This window comes from Nilaparvata lugens, chromosome X (genome assembly GCF_014356525.2).
Source record: "Nilaparvata lugens isolate BPH chromosome X, ASM1435652v1, whole genome shotgun sequence".
NCBI classification, from domain to species: Eukaryota; Metazoa; Arthropoda; class Insecta; order Hemiptera; family Delphacidae; genus Nilaparvata; species Nilaparvata lugens.
The window spans coordinates 95,031,336-95,052,585 of NC_052518.1; the positions used below are offsets into that span (position 1 = coordinate 95,031,336).

Here is a 21,250-nt window from a genome sequence, read left to right on the forward strand (position 1 = left end):
GAATCATGCAAATTTAAATCCAAAATTTACAGTCCTAGTTCATAAAATCATATGAATACACTAATAACACATGATCAAAAATAAGAATCTTCCAGCAGTATTCATTTCAAATCAAACCAAATTTTATCCACCAATTAACAACAGTTTTACATGAAAATGAATAAATAATTTTTTGTTAAATAATTGGCGTGGCTGGAAAAAGAAATATTGTGCTCTAGCCACGAGTTCTAAAATTTCTTACCTATATTTTAACATGATTCTAGAATTAATACAGCTCTTTATAATACAATCCAGACCAGTACAATACAGATAGACAAATCAAAATAAAAAATCATAATATATACTTAATGTAATATAATTTATCATATAATATAACCAAGATACTTAAAATATTTCAAATAGCACTAGATCGAATTTCAAAATAGATTAGTGGACATTTGAATACTTTAATAAACATTATTAATAACATTAAACATACGGTATTTAAGAAAAATTGAAAAATATATTTTGTTTATCAATTGGGAATTTTAAAGTAATAATATTTACTTTCACCCATTCCTTTATTGAATTAAGTTTAGTTTTTGTTATTTTTGTATTGATAAAGTCTTCCGGGATTTTACTTATCAACTTACTTCTTTGATACTCAAATTGGCATTTGTACGTTGTTAATGCTGTAAAATCTATAATAAAAGTGTTAACTACAGTGGGACGTATATTATAAGGAACAGTTCGAGGTTTATTTACTTCATATAACTTGAACATATAGCATCAATGTTGAAACATGTTGTGATAAAATAATTCAAAAAGGGTACTGAGATTTTTATTTTTCCTTCTTTCTATACAAGTAGCCCTATATAGAAAATAGATCATTTTTATAACTTATAATTAAACTACGGTACCTTAGTTTAATTTCTTAATTTTTCCAGGGTGACAGATGGTATTCTGGCGATGGCAAGACCTTCTACTGAGATCATTACACAACGAAACGTGATTAAACAATTTCAGAGGTTAGTAATCTCAATCTTATAGTCAACAGTGTAATTGAATCAACTTGTGGACAGAACAGTGCAGCATACTGCATTCAAATTTCTTTAATCATAAGTTGGCTATTGATAGAACCAAAACCAGGCCCCACTTTATAAATGGGCTGACTGGGCTATAGCCCAGGGCGCAAAATATTTAGCTCCACCAAATTTCCAATTAAATTGTTTTATTAGCTTAGTTGTAGTATTCCACTCTAGAGAAGATCAATATTTGAATTTTGATTACGATTTTAGATCCTAGAAGAGGTTCCATAGCCTATTGACAGAGTATTGACATAAGTATTAGTTATCCGTTCTATCTAGAGAAAAAGTGTAAAGAGATCTACTCTTCGAGAGGAGAAACTGAATGCGTTTTGGTGTTAATGTGCTCTGAACATTATATTACTCTTGAAACTAATTTTTCTTAGATTTTTAAAACATTCTCCCAAATAAAATTGAGGTAGAAATCTGTCACTTGAATTCGCCACTAATGTTTATTCAAATAAATTTTTTCATTAGTGCTCATAGTCATATACTATGAAAATACAATTTTATTAGAATTTGAAACAATGAAAACAGAAAATACTGAAAATCGGCCACCTGTTGAATGTCTAAGTTTTGCTTGGGTCCAAAGTCCAAACAAGTGTACAAAATTAAGAGGTCATTCACCCCAAAAATCACAAAATCATTAATTTCAAGGTCAAATACTGATTTTCAAGGGTAAAAACTGGAGCAATTCATAGATTAACTGGTCATTGACCCCATGTGTGATCAATCAGGCAGGAAAAACACAAAGGGGTAGGGGCCAAGGACAAAATTCTATTTTCGAAAAAATCACCTGTAAAAAATGACTGGGATAATTTTGGGGCATAGCTCGCCGATCCTCTACCTTGCTACTTCCTCCTGTAGAAAATAACTAATGTAGGTATAGCTGATGTAATATATATTACTGTTCTTTTTTGTTTAGAGTAATCAATTGTATTTTATTCATCAAAAAAAAATATTTTTATTTTCCAATGACTGAAAAATACATTTTCATGATTGAGATTAAATATTTTGTAAATCAATTATATTTATACATTGTTGAAAAACGATCTGGCAGAGTTGCAGTGCCAGAAATGGATATAGATACACAAGATATGGAAAGATACACATTTCAAAAGAAATAATAAAAGTAGGTATTTTAGTATCACTATATGATTTTTCGAATGATAGACAAGGATAGCAACACCAATGTTAATCAAATACTTCCATTATAACATTGACCTCACTATAGTATAAAATTTCTAAAGTAGAAAAAAATGGATCCACAACATCACATTCTAAAATACCTAACTATTATTATTTCTTTTGAAATGTGTATCTTTCCATACATATAGTGCTGATTATTTAGATAATGATTCTATATGTGCTTACTTCTAATATTAGCCTAAAATATGTCAATTTGGCTTCGATGGATATTGGTGTGACTGAATTATAATATATTTTACAGTCTGGGTGTGAAGTCAGTAATAAACCTGCAGAAGCCAGGAGAACATGCCAGATGTGGATGACCTCTGGAAAAGACAGGATTTACTTACGATCCTACTATCTTCATGGAAAATGATAGTGAGTATGGAATTATATCAACTTATTATTTTTGGTGGACAATAAATAGAATAGAAAATAATTTTACTGTCCTCAATACACAATTACATCGAATAATGTAAACACTTTACATTTTATCCAATGAAGTGGAAAATGATCTTTATTGAATGAAAAAGACTGAGAAATTGTCAAAAAACACAGATTTAAATCTGTGGTTTTTGACAATTTCTTAGTCTTTTTCATTCAATATGAATAATTACCACAATATCAACTTCTCACCTACACAAAAAATGATCTTTATTATTGAAAAATATTCTGTATTTAAATCATTTTTCGATATTGATACTTTTTCTTATCATACAAATTACATGACTCTATCAATGCTCTTGCAGCCAAAGTTATTCACAATCAAAAAATATATATAATAAAATTGATACAATCTGGTACATTCAATGAAGAATTATAAAATACAAAACGTAATTAAATTTGATACAAAATCGACAAATACCCTACATTTTATGAAAAATGCAATTAAGGCTTGACTTGTACTTAATTGCTTTGCTATAGTGTATATATCTTCTAGTTTTACTAACTTTTTAGTCATTAATTATAACTGGCTGTTTCTGCAGCCAATTATTTGTTTTCTTTCTATAATATCAACATTTATTCATATCATTTTTCAATCTGTTTTTTCTCAAATTTAGTTTAATATAATATTAATTTTCATGATTTAGTTTATCGATTTTAATTTCAGCGAATTACGCCAGGCCCTCACAAACACAGGCTTAAAATAAATAATTATAAAATAAAAAACGTAATCAAATTTTATACAAAATCGACAAATACATTTTATGAAAAATGCAATTAAGGCTTGACTTGTATTTAATTGCTTTGCTATGGTATATCAATCTTTTAGTTTTACTAACTTTTTAGTCATTAATTATAACTGGCTGCTTCTGCAGCCAATTATTTGTTTTCTTTCTATAATATCAACATTTATTCATATCATTTTTTTAATCTGTATTTTCCTCAAATTTATTTTAATATAATATTAATTTTCATAATTTAGTTTATCGATTTTAAATTCAGCGAATTACGCCAGGCCCTCACAAACACAGGCTTAAGCCTACATGTGAGTCTCTCACAACGTGAGGGTATATATTAATGTACTGTATTATTTGTAAATTGGGGGAATAAATTGATTTGATTTGACTTTTCCACATTGGAACAAAACCTGTTTATGAATTATACTACTGTGATCTTAAAATCACTTAGCATATATGGGCTACTTGATTCAAATAAAAATAATATAAAAACTTTTAGTACCCTTTTATTAAAAACTTTAAAATATTTTAACGTCCAGTTTCAACCATAGGTCATTTTCAAGTTAAAACGTAAAAAATAAACAAATTGATAATTTTCAAATGATTAATTTATTTCTTGTTCATAATTTTTGGTTGAAGTTATTGAATTTTAATCATATTTACTTTTAAGCTTTCACAAGTTTTTAATAAAAGGGTACTAAAAGTTTTCATATTATTTTTATTTTACTGTGATCTTTTATCATGTATTTATTATTTAGTATTGATATAATTATTTTGTTTCAGTCTATTTTTATAATTTTGGATGGGATGATTATGGAGAGAGTCCTCTCACTAGAATACTTGATATGGTCAAGATAGTTTGTTTTGGCCTCACACAAGGAAAAGTGGCTATCCATTGCCATGCAGGTAAACTTGATTCTCATTTCACCCAAAACTTGGATCTCAGTATTATATACGTCAATCAACCTAATAATTATAATATCAAGTGACCTAGCTGTCTCAGGTGTCAGAGTTTTCAGGTCGCACCAAATTATAATTTCAGGGCATATGACATGAAATAGGCCTATTGCAAATTTGATTTATTTTTTAATGTTGATAACGCCACAATTTTTGTCAAAATCTTAGTTGAGAAAAGATTGAAGATATAGTGCGAAAAATTACAGCTTTTCTTCATCAAATAAAGTAGTCCTAGACTAGGGTTGGAATTGTTGAAATTGAAGAATGATCATGATGGTATGTGTTCAAATAATAAAATAATATCGGGGCACCGAGCTTCGCTCGTTATTTATTTACAAACTATTGATAAACAGAACACAATTATTTAAAATGATTGGGCACAGCCCAAAACTTTTTCTTCCCCGAATTTTGATTTATACACTATAAATAGTCCAGAAAGTAGGTTATGTTCCACTTGATTATGTACACTTGAATGCAGGTTCACTTTTCAGTCTAAACATTTAAAAGCAAAAAAGTTCTAATTTAGAACTCATAGCTTGTTATTGGTTTACAAACCGAATTGAATAACAAAATAACACTCGTCACTAATCACTTAAAATAATTGTCACATAATGATTAACTTTGAAAATTATGATATAGGTACTCTAATTTAGAATGTTTATCATGTCATGTCAACAAATCAGATTATTTTGATCAAGTCGATTAAAATCTCTAGATATTTCTCGCTGATTGATTACACAGCTAAAAATAATTCTGTTTCTCTCCCACACATGCATCTTCTGTTTCGACAGACGACGAAATTATCATCTGTTTTTCCAAGGATGAATAATAATTGTTATCCTTTTCATGTCCTTCAGCGAGTTTTCCCAGGGATGAAACCTAGTGTAATCGAATTTTTATATAATAAACCTACTATGTTCCAAATTTCGTGAAAATCGTTAGAGCCGTTTTCGAGATCCGTTGGACATAAATAAATAGCAAATATAAACAGATATACAGAGATTGCTCGCTTAATATACTGTAATAGGATATAAGACTTACAAATCTAGCAAAATAATATACTGTACCTAGACTTCTAGAGATGAATATTGTCTTATTCCTTATTGAATATTTAAGTAACTGAGTTAATGCGATGTTTCAATCTTTTTACAGGACTTGGAAGAACAGGAGTCCTCATAGCTTGTTATTTAGTTTTCAGAATGAAATTCAAAGCTAATAAAGCAATATCTTTTGTTCGATTAAAACGTCCGAACTCAGTACAGACTAGAGGTCAAATACAGTGTGTCCAGGAATTCGAACAGCTGGTCTGGTCTCAATTTATAACATTCCTCCCAAGGTAATGCTTCATTATGTAAGTAATAACAGAGTTTTTGTGTGATATGGGAATTATTGATATGTGGGCCTAAATATTTATTGTGAATTTCTTTTTACAAAGTGTACCGTATCTTATTTTTTATGGGTTTCTGATTCCTTTGAACTGTTTGAATTCATTTTATAATCTTTATAAATATGAAACATTTTAATGTTTCATATATTATCCAAGAATATTATTCATGATTTTTAATTGCATTTGGCCTGCTCACTTCTTAGTAATAGAAATTATTTCAGGTTGCAAGCAACTTGACATTCTAATAACTTGTGATAAAATTTAACTAATTTGAATGAAAAAGACTAAGAAATTGTCAAAAAACCACTGATTTATTGGTCTTTCTAATTATCATTAAATCAGTGGTTTTTTGACAATTTCTTAGTCTTTTTCATTCAATATGAATAATTACCACAATGTCAACTTCTCAACTACACAAAAAGCTTAACTAATTTGTTTATGGAAGTGTTGAATTGTGCAATAACTTATCTATATAAGTGTGGCTTGGTGCAACAACTACTTATGTCAAAATATCAACTTTCTCACAAATCAGCTTTAAAGTTCACCTTGTATTTTCCAACTACGGCATTTCGATACGGAAATGCGAGTGCTAGAAGTGTAGAAGTCGACATTGGTAGTTCTTGCACGGAGTATGAATGACAATCTAAAAACATATGTCTTCATTAGTAGTTTTCGCACTCTGACAGTGGAATACTGTCACACTCTGAGAGTGCAACCAAATCATGTTTATAACTTTTTATTGCTTTGAGATAGGACATTGGCACTTTGCAACTGAAAATAATCGATATTAGTGATGTATTTGGTGTATTAAACTCATTTTTGAAAAAAATTGACATTGGTAGTTTTGCACCAAGCCACAGAAATACAGTTGTTATAATAATGCAACTATATAAAACAGTTCTCTCTAATATACCCAAGCAGCAAAATAATCAGTTTAAAGTACTTTGAAATGTAATTTTAAATCACTTTCAAGCACTTTTAAATGATTGTACAATGATTTACAATGCTTTAAGTGGGCAAAATTGTGATTTATAAACTACTTGAAAATCATTTGAAATCACTTTCAAATGATTGAATAAGTTCTTCAGAATCATTTAGAATCATCGATTTATGTACTTTCCAAATCACTTCAAAGCATTTCAAAGTAGATTTAAATCACTTTTAAATTACTTTTAAATGATTGTACAATGATTTACAATGCTTTAAGTGGGCAAAATTGTGATTTATAAACTACTTTCAAATGATTGAATAAGTTCTTTAGAATCATTTGGAATCATCGATCCATGTACTTTTTAAATCACTTTAAAGCATTTCAAAGTAGATTTAAATCACTTTTAAATTACTTTTAAATGATTGTACAATGATTTACAATGCTTTAAGTGGGCAAAATTGTGATTTATAAACTACTTTCAAATGATTGAATAAGTTCTTTAGAATCATTTGGAATCATCGATCCATGTACTTTTTAAATCACTTTAAAGCATTTCAAAGTAGATTTAAATCACTTTTAAATGATTGTACAATGATTTACAATGCTTTAAGTGGGCAAAATTGTGATTTATAAATTACTTTCAAATGATTGGATAAGTTCTTTAGAATCATTTGGAATCATCGATCCATGTACTTTTTAAATCACTTTAAAGCATTTCAAAGTAGATTTAAATCACTTTTAAATTACTTTTAAATGATTGTACAATGATTTACAATGCTTTAAGTGGGCAAAAATGTGATTTATAAACTACTTTCAAATGATTGAATAAGTTCTTTAGAATCATTTGGAATCATCGATCCATGTACTTTTTAAATCACTTTAAAGCATTTCAAAGTAGATTTAAATCACTTTTAATTACTTTTAAATGATTGTACAATGATTTACAATGCTTTAAGTGGGCAAAATTGTGATTTATAAACTACTTTCGAATGATTGAATAAGTTCTTTAGAATCATTTGGAATCATCGTTCCATGTACTTTTTAAATCACTTTAAAGCATTTCAAAGTAGATTTGAAATGAATTCATTTCTAATGAATAACAATGCTTCAAGTGGGCAACATTTCATGTGTAAACCAGTTGAAAACCATTTGAAAAGCACAGTCAATTGTTGGAATAAGTCCTTTAGAGTCAGTACCGTATTGTTCATTCCATATATCAGTACCGGTACCATATTATTTGAAAGTCGTTTCCAAGCATTATAAAATAACTACCATATCAGTCTGATTAAGATCAATCTGCATAACTGCAGGATAAACCAATTTCATGATCACCCAAGTCATCAAAAGCTATGATAATCCACTTTAAATATTATGTGATGGAAAATATATCTTCAATTTTATGTGACAAAAATTATAATCTACTTTCTAGAATAAAAAGGATATTCAGCTGGATGTGAAAAATTACATGACTTCAAAATTAATTAATAAATCCTTTACTTGAACGCATTCACATCTTATATAGTATATTACTGGATTGGAATTAAATTTTCTCAATATAATATTATAATCAGGCTCAAAAAGTGTTTAGACACTGTGCTTGCACTTCATGGCTGAAGCTCCAAAATCCTCTACTGTCTCGTCTTCATCGACTTCAGCATACAGCGAGATGTTTCTCCTTTTCTCCATGTCTGTGAACAAAAATTAAATCAACTTAATTTTAATTTCATCTTCACTGTATAACTTCAGGTACAAAAATTAGTAAAAAACGGAAGCATTTGCATGTAGGCCTACAGCAGATCAAGTTCAACAGATAACAAAATTGGAAGCTTGAGAAACTTAGTTATGTGCATTATCAATCAATCAATCAATAATAATTATTATGAAGAATGTCGTCTAAATTTGGAAATAATATGTTTACTTTACTTATCTGTTAGAAATACAAAGTTATTGTCATAAGAGCTCGTCGTATTGAATTATTTCAGTTGCTCTCCTAAAAATGTAATTTTTGACCTCTAGATAAATACCACTAGAATATTTTAATGACGACTCTGTATTTCAAATCAATAGAACAAAAGAATAGAATATCAAATCATTAGAAATATCCGATTCGTCAATTTGAATGGGCATTTTTCATGTAAAAATTGGCATTTGTTCTATAAAATTATGACCAAATAATATTTCGTTGACTAAGTCCAATCTTGAGAAATTATGATTTTAGTATAGCCTACTGTTAATTGTTATAGCCTTATGTGTCGATTGAAGTATATCAATAACTATGCAATATATGAACTTTCATTTTATCTATTACACAAAATTGTTCTTCATTGCCCTCTTTAATAGTAATAATACATTTTTATTGCTTCACAAGATACAAAGATGCAATATAAATTTGAATAAACAAATAGAAAAAGGAAAAATATACCGTATCCAAAATAGTAAAATACGAATACTTGAATGATTATTTTACACATCAAAATAAGTATATTTTGCAAATAAGGTAGGCAACTCCCGAGGTATATAGTATATAATAGTAGAGGCTTTAAAGCTTGAATAAAAGTTATCTCGGTGAATTCGACCTGATATTAACTATTATTGACTATCTATTTATTTGTTTCTCTTTATTAACACGACAAGTATTAGTTTATTCGTTGAAAAATATATTGAGTATCGGTAATATAATATATTACAGGGCATATTATGTAGGCTATAGCCTATATGTAATGTGATAAATTACATAATGGTATGTGCAATTAACGGATGTAAAACATCCATGAGTCATTACAGAACGCAACCCCGAATTTAGAGGCAATTCACTTGACTATTGCTTGGTAAACTATATTCCATTCTCATTTAAGATACAATTAAATCATAATTAACCATATTAAGACTTTTTTCACCTGCGCGCTCTTCTAAATTTCGGTTGCAGGAGCCAATCGTTGACTTCTTCTCCAATGACAGACTCATTGACCATCTTTTAGAAATTTCTTTGGCAGACACCTGGAAGGATGAGATTAGATTTTAGGATTGGAAAGAATCATAATACAGATACTTACAGATATATATACAAATATTAATGGAATGAGTGAGAAAAACCCCAGACAAGCAATATGGAAAATAGCACATCTTTCATGAACTAATTATTGATATCTTATTACAAAAGAATTGTTATTAAATAAGTTGAAGCTAAGAAATGTTCAAGGGTATATTTATAATGGATTACAACGTTTTAATAAAATGAAATAATGTCAAGTATTAATTTATGAAAATATAGTTACAGTAAGTGTTAATTGGGCTACTTTTATGGAAGCTGAATTCAAACTGAATGTAATAACAGGACTTTTCATTAGAAATGGAAGAAAAAGAGTAAAACTGGAATAAAAATAATTATAAAGAATTCTTTACCAGTGTGGAAGTGGGGTATGCAGAAAAATTGAAATTAAAAGTATTTGCGCAAAATGATGAGATGGTAGGTAATTACAATTATCTTACCTAATTATAAGGTGTATCTTACCTTTGAAAGTTTTATTCACATTTGATCCAATGTGTCCTGAGTTTTCTTCTAGCAATTAAATTTTTTGTTGTTGCTGAGATATGCATTATGAATAATTAATGTATGCTTCCACTTTTTTGCTCATCTCTTTTTTCGATACCGTATTACTCTGTAGCATCATTATAATCATTCTCCATACATTGCCAATCGCAAACATTTCCCTGCAAATGAAAATTTGACAACAATAGAACAAATTTACAGGTATCAATATTGCAGGTAGAAATATTATTCATCTACTTTTTGTAGGCTTATTGTTGTTACATCTACTCCATCCTCTACTTATGCATATTGAATTCAGTCAATGATAATAAACAGTTGAATAAGAAGCGTCGGTACCTCAACGTTTTGTAGCTTTTCACATGTGAGAAGAGGTACGATATATAAATATGTATGCTGGATTGTTGTTAGAAAGGTTTTATCTCGATTATTTTCTACCTTATTCATTGAACAAGTGTAGCGAGTTCTTAATTTGGACTCTAGGATTTTAGCGTTAGCACGATATGTTACTCGTGATAACAGCTACTGTACCGAACTCTTTGACTAAATTACTTCAAAATTTGAAATCAGCATATCTTTGAGACCATTCTACAGATCAAAGTTATTCGGTTGTCAATAAAATTGACTCTTTCCTTCGTCCTTTATGAGGATAACAGGATATCATGATTCAGAAATAGATATGGAAAACATGTACAGTGGTAGCATAAATCATATTAATCACAAATTACACGTTATAAAATCAGTTTGAATTTTCCACTTTCATATGGTCAGGAATATTTTTTGTTGTCATCATGGATGTTAACAACTTATTCGATTTATAATATTGAGCCTATCAATATATTGCATATCTTAGGTCCAATAGGCCCAAAAACATAATAATGAAGTAGAACCTTAATAAGTGAACAATATAACAGATGCTAAGTATAATTTGAAATGAATTGAGTTAATATATTGATAATTGTTAAATGTAAATAAATAAATATAAACTTTTTCATTTCAATAAAATTTGAGGTTGAATATTTCTGAAATAGCTAAATTATTTCTTTTTTCCATAGTCGAAACTACATACCGTAAGGTAATAATTAAATTGAATTTGCTGTTATATTCATAATTGTAAAATCATGTCATTGGGCTGAAATTTATTTATAAGATATTAATACATAATTGGAACACATCCTCTTGCACATCCATATTCAGAACTGTCAGTATATAGTAGCATAAGCATGAATATATTATCGTATTCGAAACTGTACTTAGAGTTCTAGAGTAATATTATGTACTTACATTTTTTGATAGAAGATCAAATATTCACGTTATTTTAAAACTAATAAACGACTGAAGCACTGTAAAGAGAACTGGAACTTTTGACTTACATGCGAAATGTGGTGCATGTTGTTGCATCCTTTTCGACTGAAACACTTACAGAGACTAGAGTAGATGAGAAGACCAAAATCCAAAAACGCGGCAAAACGCTTCGATTTCGACAACGTGTAGTGAAAAGAAGGGAGGAAGAATGTGAGAGAGTGAGTGATGTTAGACAGAGAAGGAGTGGTTGTTGAACAGGGAGTGGACAGTGGACAATGGCCTGCCATTACAAAAGGAGAGAACCGAACGGTACTGATATTGTGGGCAAAGCATGCAGTCGAAATCATAAGGAAAGAATGGTTGATGTAGAGGTGTTGGAAGGTATGGAAAGGGGGGTGAGAGCTGTGCAGGGTGATAAACCCTGACGACCAAAAAGAAAAAAGCGAGGGCAATGTAGTCTGGTGATCTGTGTTAATTATTTCAAAGTTCAAGAGTCAAGATCCTTTTCATGTTCTATTATAATATATTGCACTATTACATATATCCTTTATTCACTAATAAGATGAGCTTTACAGTTTGTCTATAGCTCAATCGGCTACAGTATCTAAATCACAAGACAAAAAATCGATCATATGAGCACAATATTAAATATAAAAATATTTTTAAATTTAAAGCTGGTAATCAAGATTGATTACAAAGATAAGCCAAAAAAGTAGCGTTTTGTGCATTTACTGATGAAGTAGAAAACCAGAGATTACTTGAACTATCAACTCTAAGCTCATTCAACTTCAAGACAAAGTTGGAAATTCAAATCAAACAAATTATATTTTATGCATAATTGAATAATCGGACCGATTATGAATGAAGTATTCCTGAGAAAAAACTTTGTTCCATGCTTTAATATTGAAAATCGTTCTGTATTCTTAAGAATATCGAGCCTTCGATGTCTACAATCTGAGAATAAAAAGAGAAACCTACATGATGCAAAGTATTCTCGAATATTATGATCAGTTTCCCACATGTATATTAGTTGTAATGGAAAGTATAATACTTATGTCTCTTGCTACGATATCAAAGAAAGTACAGAATACTGATACTAAAAAAGACTTGGGAAATATAACCTAAAGATCTCAAAATTGATGTTGTGAGATCTCAAAATAAATAAATAATATCGATCAACTTCGAAAAGAGAGAAGACCGAAGGCAATTCTTGTATTTAAAAGATGAATTTTGTTATTTCCATGTAACACCAACATCAACTCGTACTACGTACGAGCACAGAATACAATTATAGGAGTTTTCTCTGGTACGAGTATAGGCCTAATGTCATTCATCCCAATTTGAAAGGATTTTTAACTCCGGCCGCAAAATACATATCTTGTCAAAACAATTTCGCCTGTATTTGCTAAGAATTAAGCACCTGAAATGAAGTGACCTATATCTACTTCCTCCTCCATGTTGCTTAATGAACAAACCATATTGTCTTGTGTGGGATTTCAATAATAATTGTACAAGCTCATTCCCAGCCTTTAAGAACCACAGATTAGTCTAGAATTACGATTCTCAAATATGTAATTGCAATGATTGAATTGACTGGGAGTATGGCTTTTGTTATCATTTGCTGTTCTTATTGTTCACGCAACTTTCTTCGAATTGATTCCTCAGTTTATTCCATACAATTCAATTTGATTCCTCGAATCCATGCCAATCCCCGATCATGGAAACCAATTTTGAATAATATTCTCAATCTGAACCTTTGTAAATTGATATTCTGGAAGTTTGTAGTTCAAATCTTCCAAAGAACTTTTAACAAATCCGAAGTGTAGCATTAGGGTATGCAACTCACCAATCACTGGTCAAGTCAAGGTAACTTTTGTTGAAAGAATGTATTTGATTAATGGATGATTATTATAGTTTCAATTCGGTAGAGGTAATAAAGGACTGTCTGAATATTTCTTTACGCAGGGCTTTGGTTGGGATTGGCGCTAAGTCTATTAATATTGTGAATTAAAATGGAGACATTTTCCAATTTTGAGATAAATTTTATCTAAAATATTGGAGGAATTTTATACATTCTTATTCGAAATACCGTAGTCTCAATTTTATCATGAATGTAGTAAAAGTTATTAATCTTCTTTGATAGTCTATATATCTTGGTTACCGGTTATCGAATTAAGCTTGATCTGATGTTACCATTGGTATTTCAGTGTTCTTTGATAATAATATTTATATAACCTGCAAAAGTTGCCAATTTTCAATCCAAGTGAAAATTAATTTAAACTAGATTCATTAATATATAGATCTACTGGGTTAATTGTATGCGATCGGTTCAGTACCATATGTGATAAATCTATAGCTCAAGTTCATTATTGAGGAATTCTGAACCGACTCACTAATCACAATTTATGAAAAACTACCCTATTGATTGCGATAAAACTAAGAAGGATTTCTTATTCCTATAATCACATTACAAACGAAAAACATCACAGCTTTCTTAGGTCCTAGGTGCTCTCTGTGAAGTCTGGTGAAGATAATAATTACTTTAACTTCAAGAGAGTTTAAGGACCGTTTTCAGATATTTTTTAAACCTTCAAGTCATGTTAGCTTCTAGCAAATCAATTAATCAATTGATGTATTAATAATGATCTCATATTGGGCTCATTGAGGATGGGTATAGTAATGACAATCGTTCAAGTATCTAGTCCGCATTATTGTAGCTTATCTGAAAAAGTCTCTCCATAATTAAAGACATTAAAAGAGATAAATTATCATGATTTGCATGATAGGCTACCAAAGAGAATGAAGATCTCAAACTTTTATTTTTATAATTTTGCTGTAAACTTACTATAATCATAATTTATATACTATATATTATTAGGATAGGAAGAGAGTAATGAATAACTTATAGCCTTTCATCAACAGATATTTCAAAAACTACCTATCATTCCTGCAACAAAACTGTAGTCTAGTGTGTTCTATAAAATTTTGTTGCTTTCACATTATATTTGCAACAAGTTTTTTTAAATACTTTGACAGATTATACTTTCATAAGACTTCAAACGTTAATTCATTTTTATAGGCCTACTTATTAGTTATTAATCATATTAATTCAAGTTTATAGGCCTACTACTTAGCATTTATTATTTTTATGAAGATTATAGTTTTACTCATCCTACTGCTAGTATTAACTGATCTAATATTGGATTTTAAAGGAAAGGATTGGCTTATGACGTGCGGGATGAGAAATTCATGAATGACACATCATCATGTCTGAACTACTGGACTGATTGACTTGAAATTTTGCATCTGGACTCTTAATTAATCGAGGATGGTTAAAGGCCTATTTAAAATTCTTCAAGATTTCAGTAGGTCAAGTTTCCAGTCTGTCAAGTTTTCAATTAGAGGGTTACCTGCTAGTCAGTAATAAGTGCACAGTTCACTCACAACTCCCATTACACAGTTATTAAGAACTCTATACTATATTATATCAGGTCCTACTACGATGTAGCCTACAAGGAACTCCATACGTTACGTTAACGTGTAGTATAGAATTCCGTGCCTGCCCAGCAAAGCAAAGACAAGAGTGTCATCATCAAAGAGCCAGCTAGTGCCGTTGACTCATTCTTTTGAGTTCTGAGCTATTGATAAACTAGAAACATTGTCTACTTTTCAACTTTCTTCTTTCAGAAAATGTTGAGAACGATGTTCTTGCTTTGTAAATACATGTATGTATTGGTAGCTATAGTTACACTACCGGGGGTAGTTGGATGAGCAACTAACAATAGGACAGAAAGTCCTACCTCACTTTCTCACTATCATTTTTCCCTCTCTCTTTCGTCCCCTCAATCTTATTTTGTCTCTCTCTCACAATAATTATCCTGGTCGTGTGGGAAGGATATTATTTTTTATACACTTTTCAGAGTCGACAATTATTTGTTGAAACACCGCCGATTTATGTAGATATATTACAATATTATATTATTGTTATTCAAATTGCATTCTATCTTTATTTTCATCAATTGATTTTTTATACTTTGTAGAATTCATTAAATTTATTGATTAGCAATACTGCCATTCAATGTTAATTAGTGTATAAGCAAGTATATATTGTAACATGGATAAAGAACTGTGATCTATCTATCTAATTTATCTCACTTTGCTTGAATATATTAACAACTAGCAGGTAACCCGTGCTCCGCAAGGGTCTAATTAGAAACATGTCAAACTAAAAATTGACCTAATGAAATCCTGAAGAATTTAAAATGTGCCTATAACCATCCTTGATAAATAAGGAATATTTATGCAAAATTTCAGTCTAGAAGTTCAGACGTGTTGATGCGTCATTCGTGAATTTCCCATCCCCCATAACGAAAACCTCTTCAGTTTACCCTTCACAAGGTTTTCACAAGTTTATGTGAGAAGTTTTTATTTAAAGTCTATGGTAATGATTTAAAAAGGTTTTCGTTGCTATCTGGGTATTGTAAGAATTTTAAGATAAATTTATGTCAATTGATTAATTTCCTGAAGTGTGATAAAATATGTGGATGAGTATTTTATATAAACGAGGGTTTATCAGTTAATTCACTTAAACAGGAAGCTGATCAGATCTCTCGGATTTTGAATTTGGCGCGCTACCTGGTAATGGTTTTCAGTTATTTTTATGGTTCCTGATGGAAAAACATTTTTGTTTCTCTCGGTATTTAATAGGTGGTTGTATTATATCTATATTCGATTTTGATTTACGAGTTTATTATGATAGGGTCTCAGTTTAGAGAAGGTTATAAGTTTTAAAATTTCGCAAGCTACTAGTTTTACTGATGATTACATTTATTTACAATACTTCCATTAACTATTACTCACATATTTCGTTCATAAGACTGCATCCATTCAGGTCCTGAATTTTACTATTTCCAGTTACAGACTTACAGTGTTCGAAGATTATTACACACACATCGATTTCTACTCGTCCAATTTTTTGCCGTCCCCATAAATTCTATTAGATTAAACCTAACTTGATAAAGGCATGATGTTGTCCATTCAATTTGGTAGAATTATAAGAACGGCAAAAAATCGATGTGTTTGTGTAACTGGCTTATTTAATATTTATCCCTGGTTCAATCACAGTACTTCCAAGTTATGTTTTCCCATTATTTCAATTATTATCGTATATCATAAATCATTACATTTTGGGGTCACATTTGCCACTCTATTCATTGCCTCGTCAAGAATAACGTTAACTACTGATACATATTTTCAAGACTCTGCAGGAGGGGAACCATGTCGAATTGCTATCTCCATAATCGTAATGTTAATTGGGATTCCATATAACTCGGTTGATTTTCATCCGAAAGTTCCAGTCAATATCTCATTTTGAAGGTTTGTTAATTCTCTATTCAAGTTGCGAGGTGAAAAATTGATATTTCTTGAGAAAACATTTATATTGCTCTATTAAGTGGGAAACTTTTATGATTTTTTCCTGGCGTTTTTGATGAATATTTTGGAAATTTATCTTGCAACATGAATTAGTTTTGATGATTCTGTTGAAATCAATGTTTTCATAAAAATCTTCACATCCGTACGGTTTCTAAATGGAATCTAGCGAAGGAATTTATCGTTTGCAAGCCACTGAAAAATGGAGGTGACAGACCCTCACACGCACGCACAAGCGGTGCGTGACCGCCTTCAGTTGACTGAAGGCGACCGGTTTTGGGCTCAGTTTTCCTGTAAACAATAGTTCTTACATTATTCACTCCCTTTTGAAAGTTATTCGCAGAAAGAGTTCATGAGTAAAGGGATCTTGACCTGAGAGTGGACAAAATATAATCAGTATACAGAATGTTCTGAAAAAAGGTGCCCATAAATCAGGGCGTGATTCCTCACATCAAAAAAAGAAAAAAGTTATAATTAACATAGGTCCGAAAATGCTTAGTTACCAAGTGATAGAGGGTGGAAGATTTCGTCTGAATTTCTGTGCCTCTGCTGAAACGAAGCCCTACGGGTATTTGTTGGCTGTTAATTAAGATGTACAATTTAGCGTACTTTATGTAAAATGAACTGAAAAATTCAATAAAACCGTTTCCAGACCTGTAGCTACAGTAATTTTTAAGATATGTGACGAAATATGCGAAACTTGGTCCCGAAAAAAGTTCCTTTTAAGTTTGAAGCAGATTTACTTTGTTAAAAAATGTATCTCTCTCTCTATATATCTCTCTATATATCTCTCTCCCGATCGTGTTCTAATGGGAAGGATGTTATGTTATATTCAGAGAGTTGACAATAATTTTATTTGTTGAAACACCGCCAATCCATGTAGTTACATCGCAATATAATACTATTGTTTTTCAAATTGCATTCAATCTTCATTCTCATACTTAGTAAAATTCGTTGAATAAACAGCAATACTGTCATTTATAGTAAATTAGTGCATAAGCCAGTATATATTGTAACATACTGAGACATACAAACAGGCGGCTGTAGAAACAACATTCGTCCAAATTGTCTTGCTACCAATCTATTGCTACTGCTTTGTGGTGAGATTCACTTAAAACTGTCAGCATTAGCTGGAAGGGAACAGCATTGATGCTGTTCAGAAGTATGCTGACACATCAGAGCTACTCTATGATGTCATTCATCTTAAACTGACAGCATTGATTAAACGGAAACAGCATTGATATCATTCACGAGGTATGCTGACACTCAACCAAGCTCCTCTATAGTGAGATTCACTCTAAAATGTCAGCATTAGTTGAACAAGACGAGCTTCGATGTTATTTATAAGGTACACTGACACACAACCAAGCAGCTTTACAGTGAGATACTGTCAGCATTAGTTAAAGGTGAAACATTGATGCTATTCATGAGGAATACTGATTTTTGAAAGTGAGCCACACTATAAGTACCTGACTCGGTCAGCATCGACTGAATGGGCAACATTGATGTTATTTATAAGGAATGCTGACAGTAGAAAGTGAATCTGTTCACAGTATAAAAGTGTCTAACAAGACTTTTCAGCATGGCTAGGAACATTTTTAGGCCAGTTCCTAAACCTACAACAATCAATTAGTCACGGAAGCCTGTAACTGTGAATAGATTTTTCATTGGGGGGGGAGTTCTTCTATGAAAGACTGACTATTTCCATCTTTCTCTCCTCTCCCTCTCGCGCTCTCACACTGACACAGACACACATACCTTCTTCAGAGATTTTGTACTTCTTTTTCTTTTAATCCGAACCTAGTTCTTACAAGAGGGTAATGAATCCTGAATTTACCCGGCTATCCTGCAGAGCCTTGAATCCTTTGACAACAACTATTAAGCAATTCTAAATTATTTCATCCAAATTATTGTCAAACAATTTCAATTGAGAACAATTTTTAACAAATGATATCAATAATTCTAAATGATTTGAGAGTGAAAATTATTCTCCCACAATTCTTTTCACAATTTTTTTAACACGGTAATGCTCACATGAGCTTCTTGCTTGTGTGTGAGTAATTGGGAAGTGCAATGATGATTTGATGAAATGCAAAACGACCAAGCCAATTGTCCTGCAAATGACATTTATATGGACGAGATACTTCATATCTGTTTATTAGTGAAGTATCATTAAACAATTATATAGATTATTCCAATCATCCATTCTTGAATTATTGGAAAGTACTCCCAGCAATTATTCTCACTCTACTCCAATTATTTTAAACGATTTGTAAATCAATATCAATCATCGATTCTCAAATGTACTTCCAAGCATTTCTGCAATAATTCTAAATGATTCATAAATCATTTCTAATAATTGATTATGGAATGATTTGCAAGTACTTTAAAGCACTTCTGAGTTCATTCAAAATGATACGTCAATCATTGATTATCAAATGATTGGAGAGTACTTCCACATATTAAATAATAAGTAATATGTTTAAGTATTTACTTACTTCATGGTAATTCTGAGCACTTTCAAGTACTTCACTTCAATCATTCTAAATGATTCATAAATCATTTTCAATCATCGATTATACAATGATTGGAAAGTACTTTCAAGTACTTTACTTCAATCATTCTAAATGATTCATAAATCAGTTTCAATAATCGATTATAGAATGATTGGAAAGTACTTTCAAGTACTTTACTCCAATCATTCATAAATCAGTTTCAATCATCGATTATAGAATGATTGGAAAGTACTTTCAAGTAATTTACTCCAATCAAATAATTCTGAACAATTTGTAAATCATTCTCATGCAGTCATCAATTTCCAAACGATTGGAGAGTATTTCCAATCACTTGACTTTAATAATTTTCAATGTTCAATAAATCATTTCCAAACATTGGTCCACAAGATCCTTCTACATTATTATGGAGATATACTTCACACTTCATGATCTGTTGAGGATACTCGAAAGTTTATTCGAAGTTTTTCAATTTTCACTATCAATATGGATTACTCATTAGAAATCATTGGAAATTATTTTCAAGTAATTCCAAATCATTCCATTCAAATGATTCCGAATGATTGTCAATGGATTTCAATCAGAAATGAGAAGAAAAAATTCAATGACTTGAAATTATTGTAAATGATTTTAAAGTAATTATAATTGTCTCTTTCAAATCACTTCAAAGTACTTCAAATCAGTTGACTCCAATCATTCTAAATTATTCGTAAATCAGTTCCAATCATTGGTCTTCAAGTAATTGAAAAGTACTTCAAAGTACTTCATTCAAATCATTCTAAGTAATTTATAAATCATTTTCAATCATTGGTCTTCAAATGATTGAAAAGTACTTTAAAGTACTTTACTAAATCATTTGAGGTAATTTATAAATAATTTTCAATCATTGGTCTTCAATGACATTTCATGGAGAATTAAAAGTAATTTGAAAGTACTTTAAAATGATTTAACTTGCCCTAAAAAGAGGTGACAAATTTTAAATCACTGGCAATTAGTTTCAAGCACTTTCAAATCATTTCCTTGCTGCTTGGGTAATTTGTCTATACGCTATTTCCGAACATTGAAATTTCATCACATTGATTATTACATTTTTAATAAGGCAAAAATGTTGAATCATTTCACTTGTAAAATTTTATCTAATGTGTCTATATAATTTATACAACATAGCCCAAATATACCAAATTTTGGTGGAAGGAACAGTTTTGGGCTTTAAGCCTGTTGTTCCTTTCCCAATCATTCATGGGAAATTGGGAATCCATTCATTTTTGTATCTATGAATGTATAAATAAATTAATTCTAACACAAATATGTTGTAGCATTAGCAGGATACATTTATATTTTTGTAAATATGACGCTATTATTATGAATTCCTTCCTATTATTGATTTAAAGAGAGCCTGTGAAAGATAAAAAAGGGGTGGAGGACTTCACTCTGTCGCATTACCTCAACATGCAGAACGTACTACTTTACGGCAAAGAAGCGAGATATTACCGTTACGTGCCCAAGGTAACAAACAATGATTAAAATAGTACTCGTAACAAACACTATAGTCCGTGCATATTTACTTCTTACATGCGCAGCAGAGAAAGCATACAGCGGGAGGGGTACAGAGGCGCGATGTTGCCGTAATGAACCGGCCAGCGTTCTCCAACTTCTGGTGACTGTTCATGTGCTCATGCTACACATGCCAAGTTTCCTGTCTGAAAGCAGTCAGACGACTGACAAATTGGCAACTGCGCTTCTACCT

The 21,250-nt window shown here is 30.6% G+C and overlaps 1 protein-coding gene across 1 annotated transcript in view; it reads left to right on the plus strand.

Annotated features, from left to right (window-relative positions):
• The window catches only part of LOC111046591 (protein tyrosine phosphatase domain-containing protein 1-like), a 46,993-nt gene that overhangs the window by 21,745 nt on the left and 3,998 nt on the right, over positions 1-21,250 (plus strand). The window contains 5 exon segments of the mRNA XM_039442736.1: positions 927-1,007; positions 2,515-2,630; positions 4,217-4,339; positions 5,543-5,726; positions 20,895-21,009. Of these exon segments, the coding sequence (XP_039298670.1) occupies positions 927-1,007; positions 2,515-2,630; positions 4,217-4,339; positions 5,543-5,726; positions 20,895-21,009 (619 nt within the window).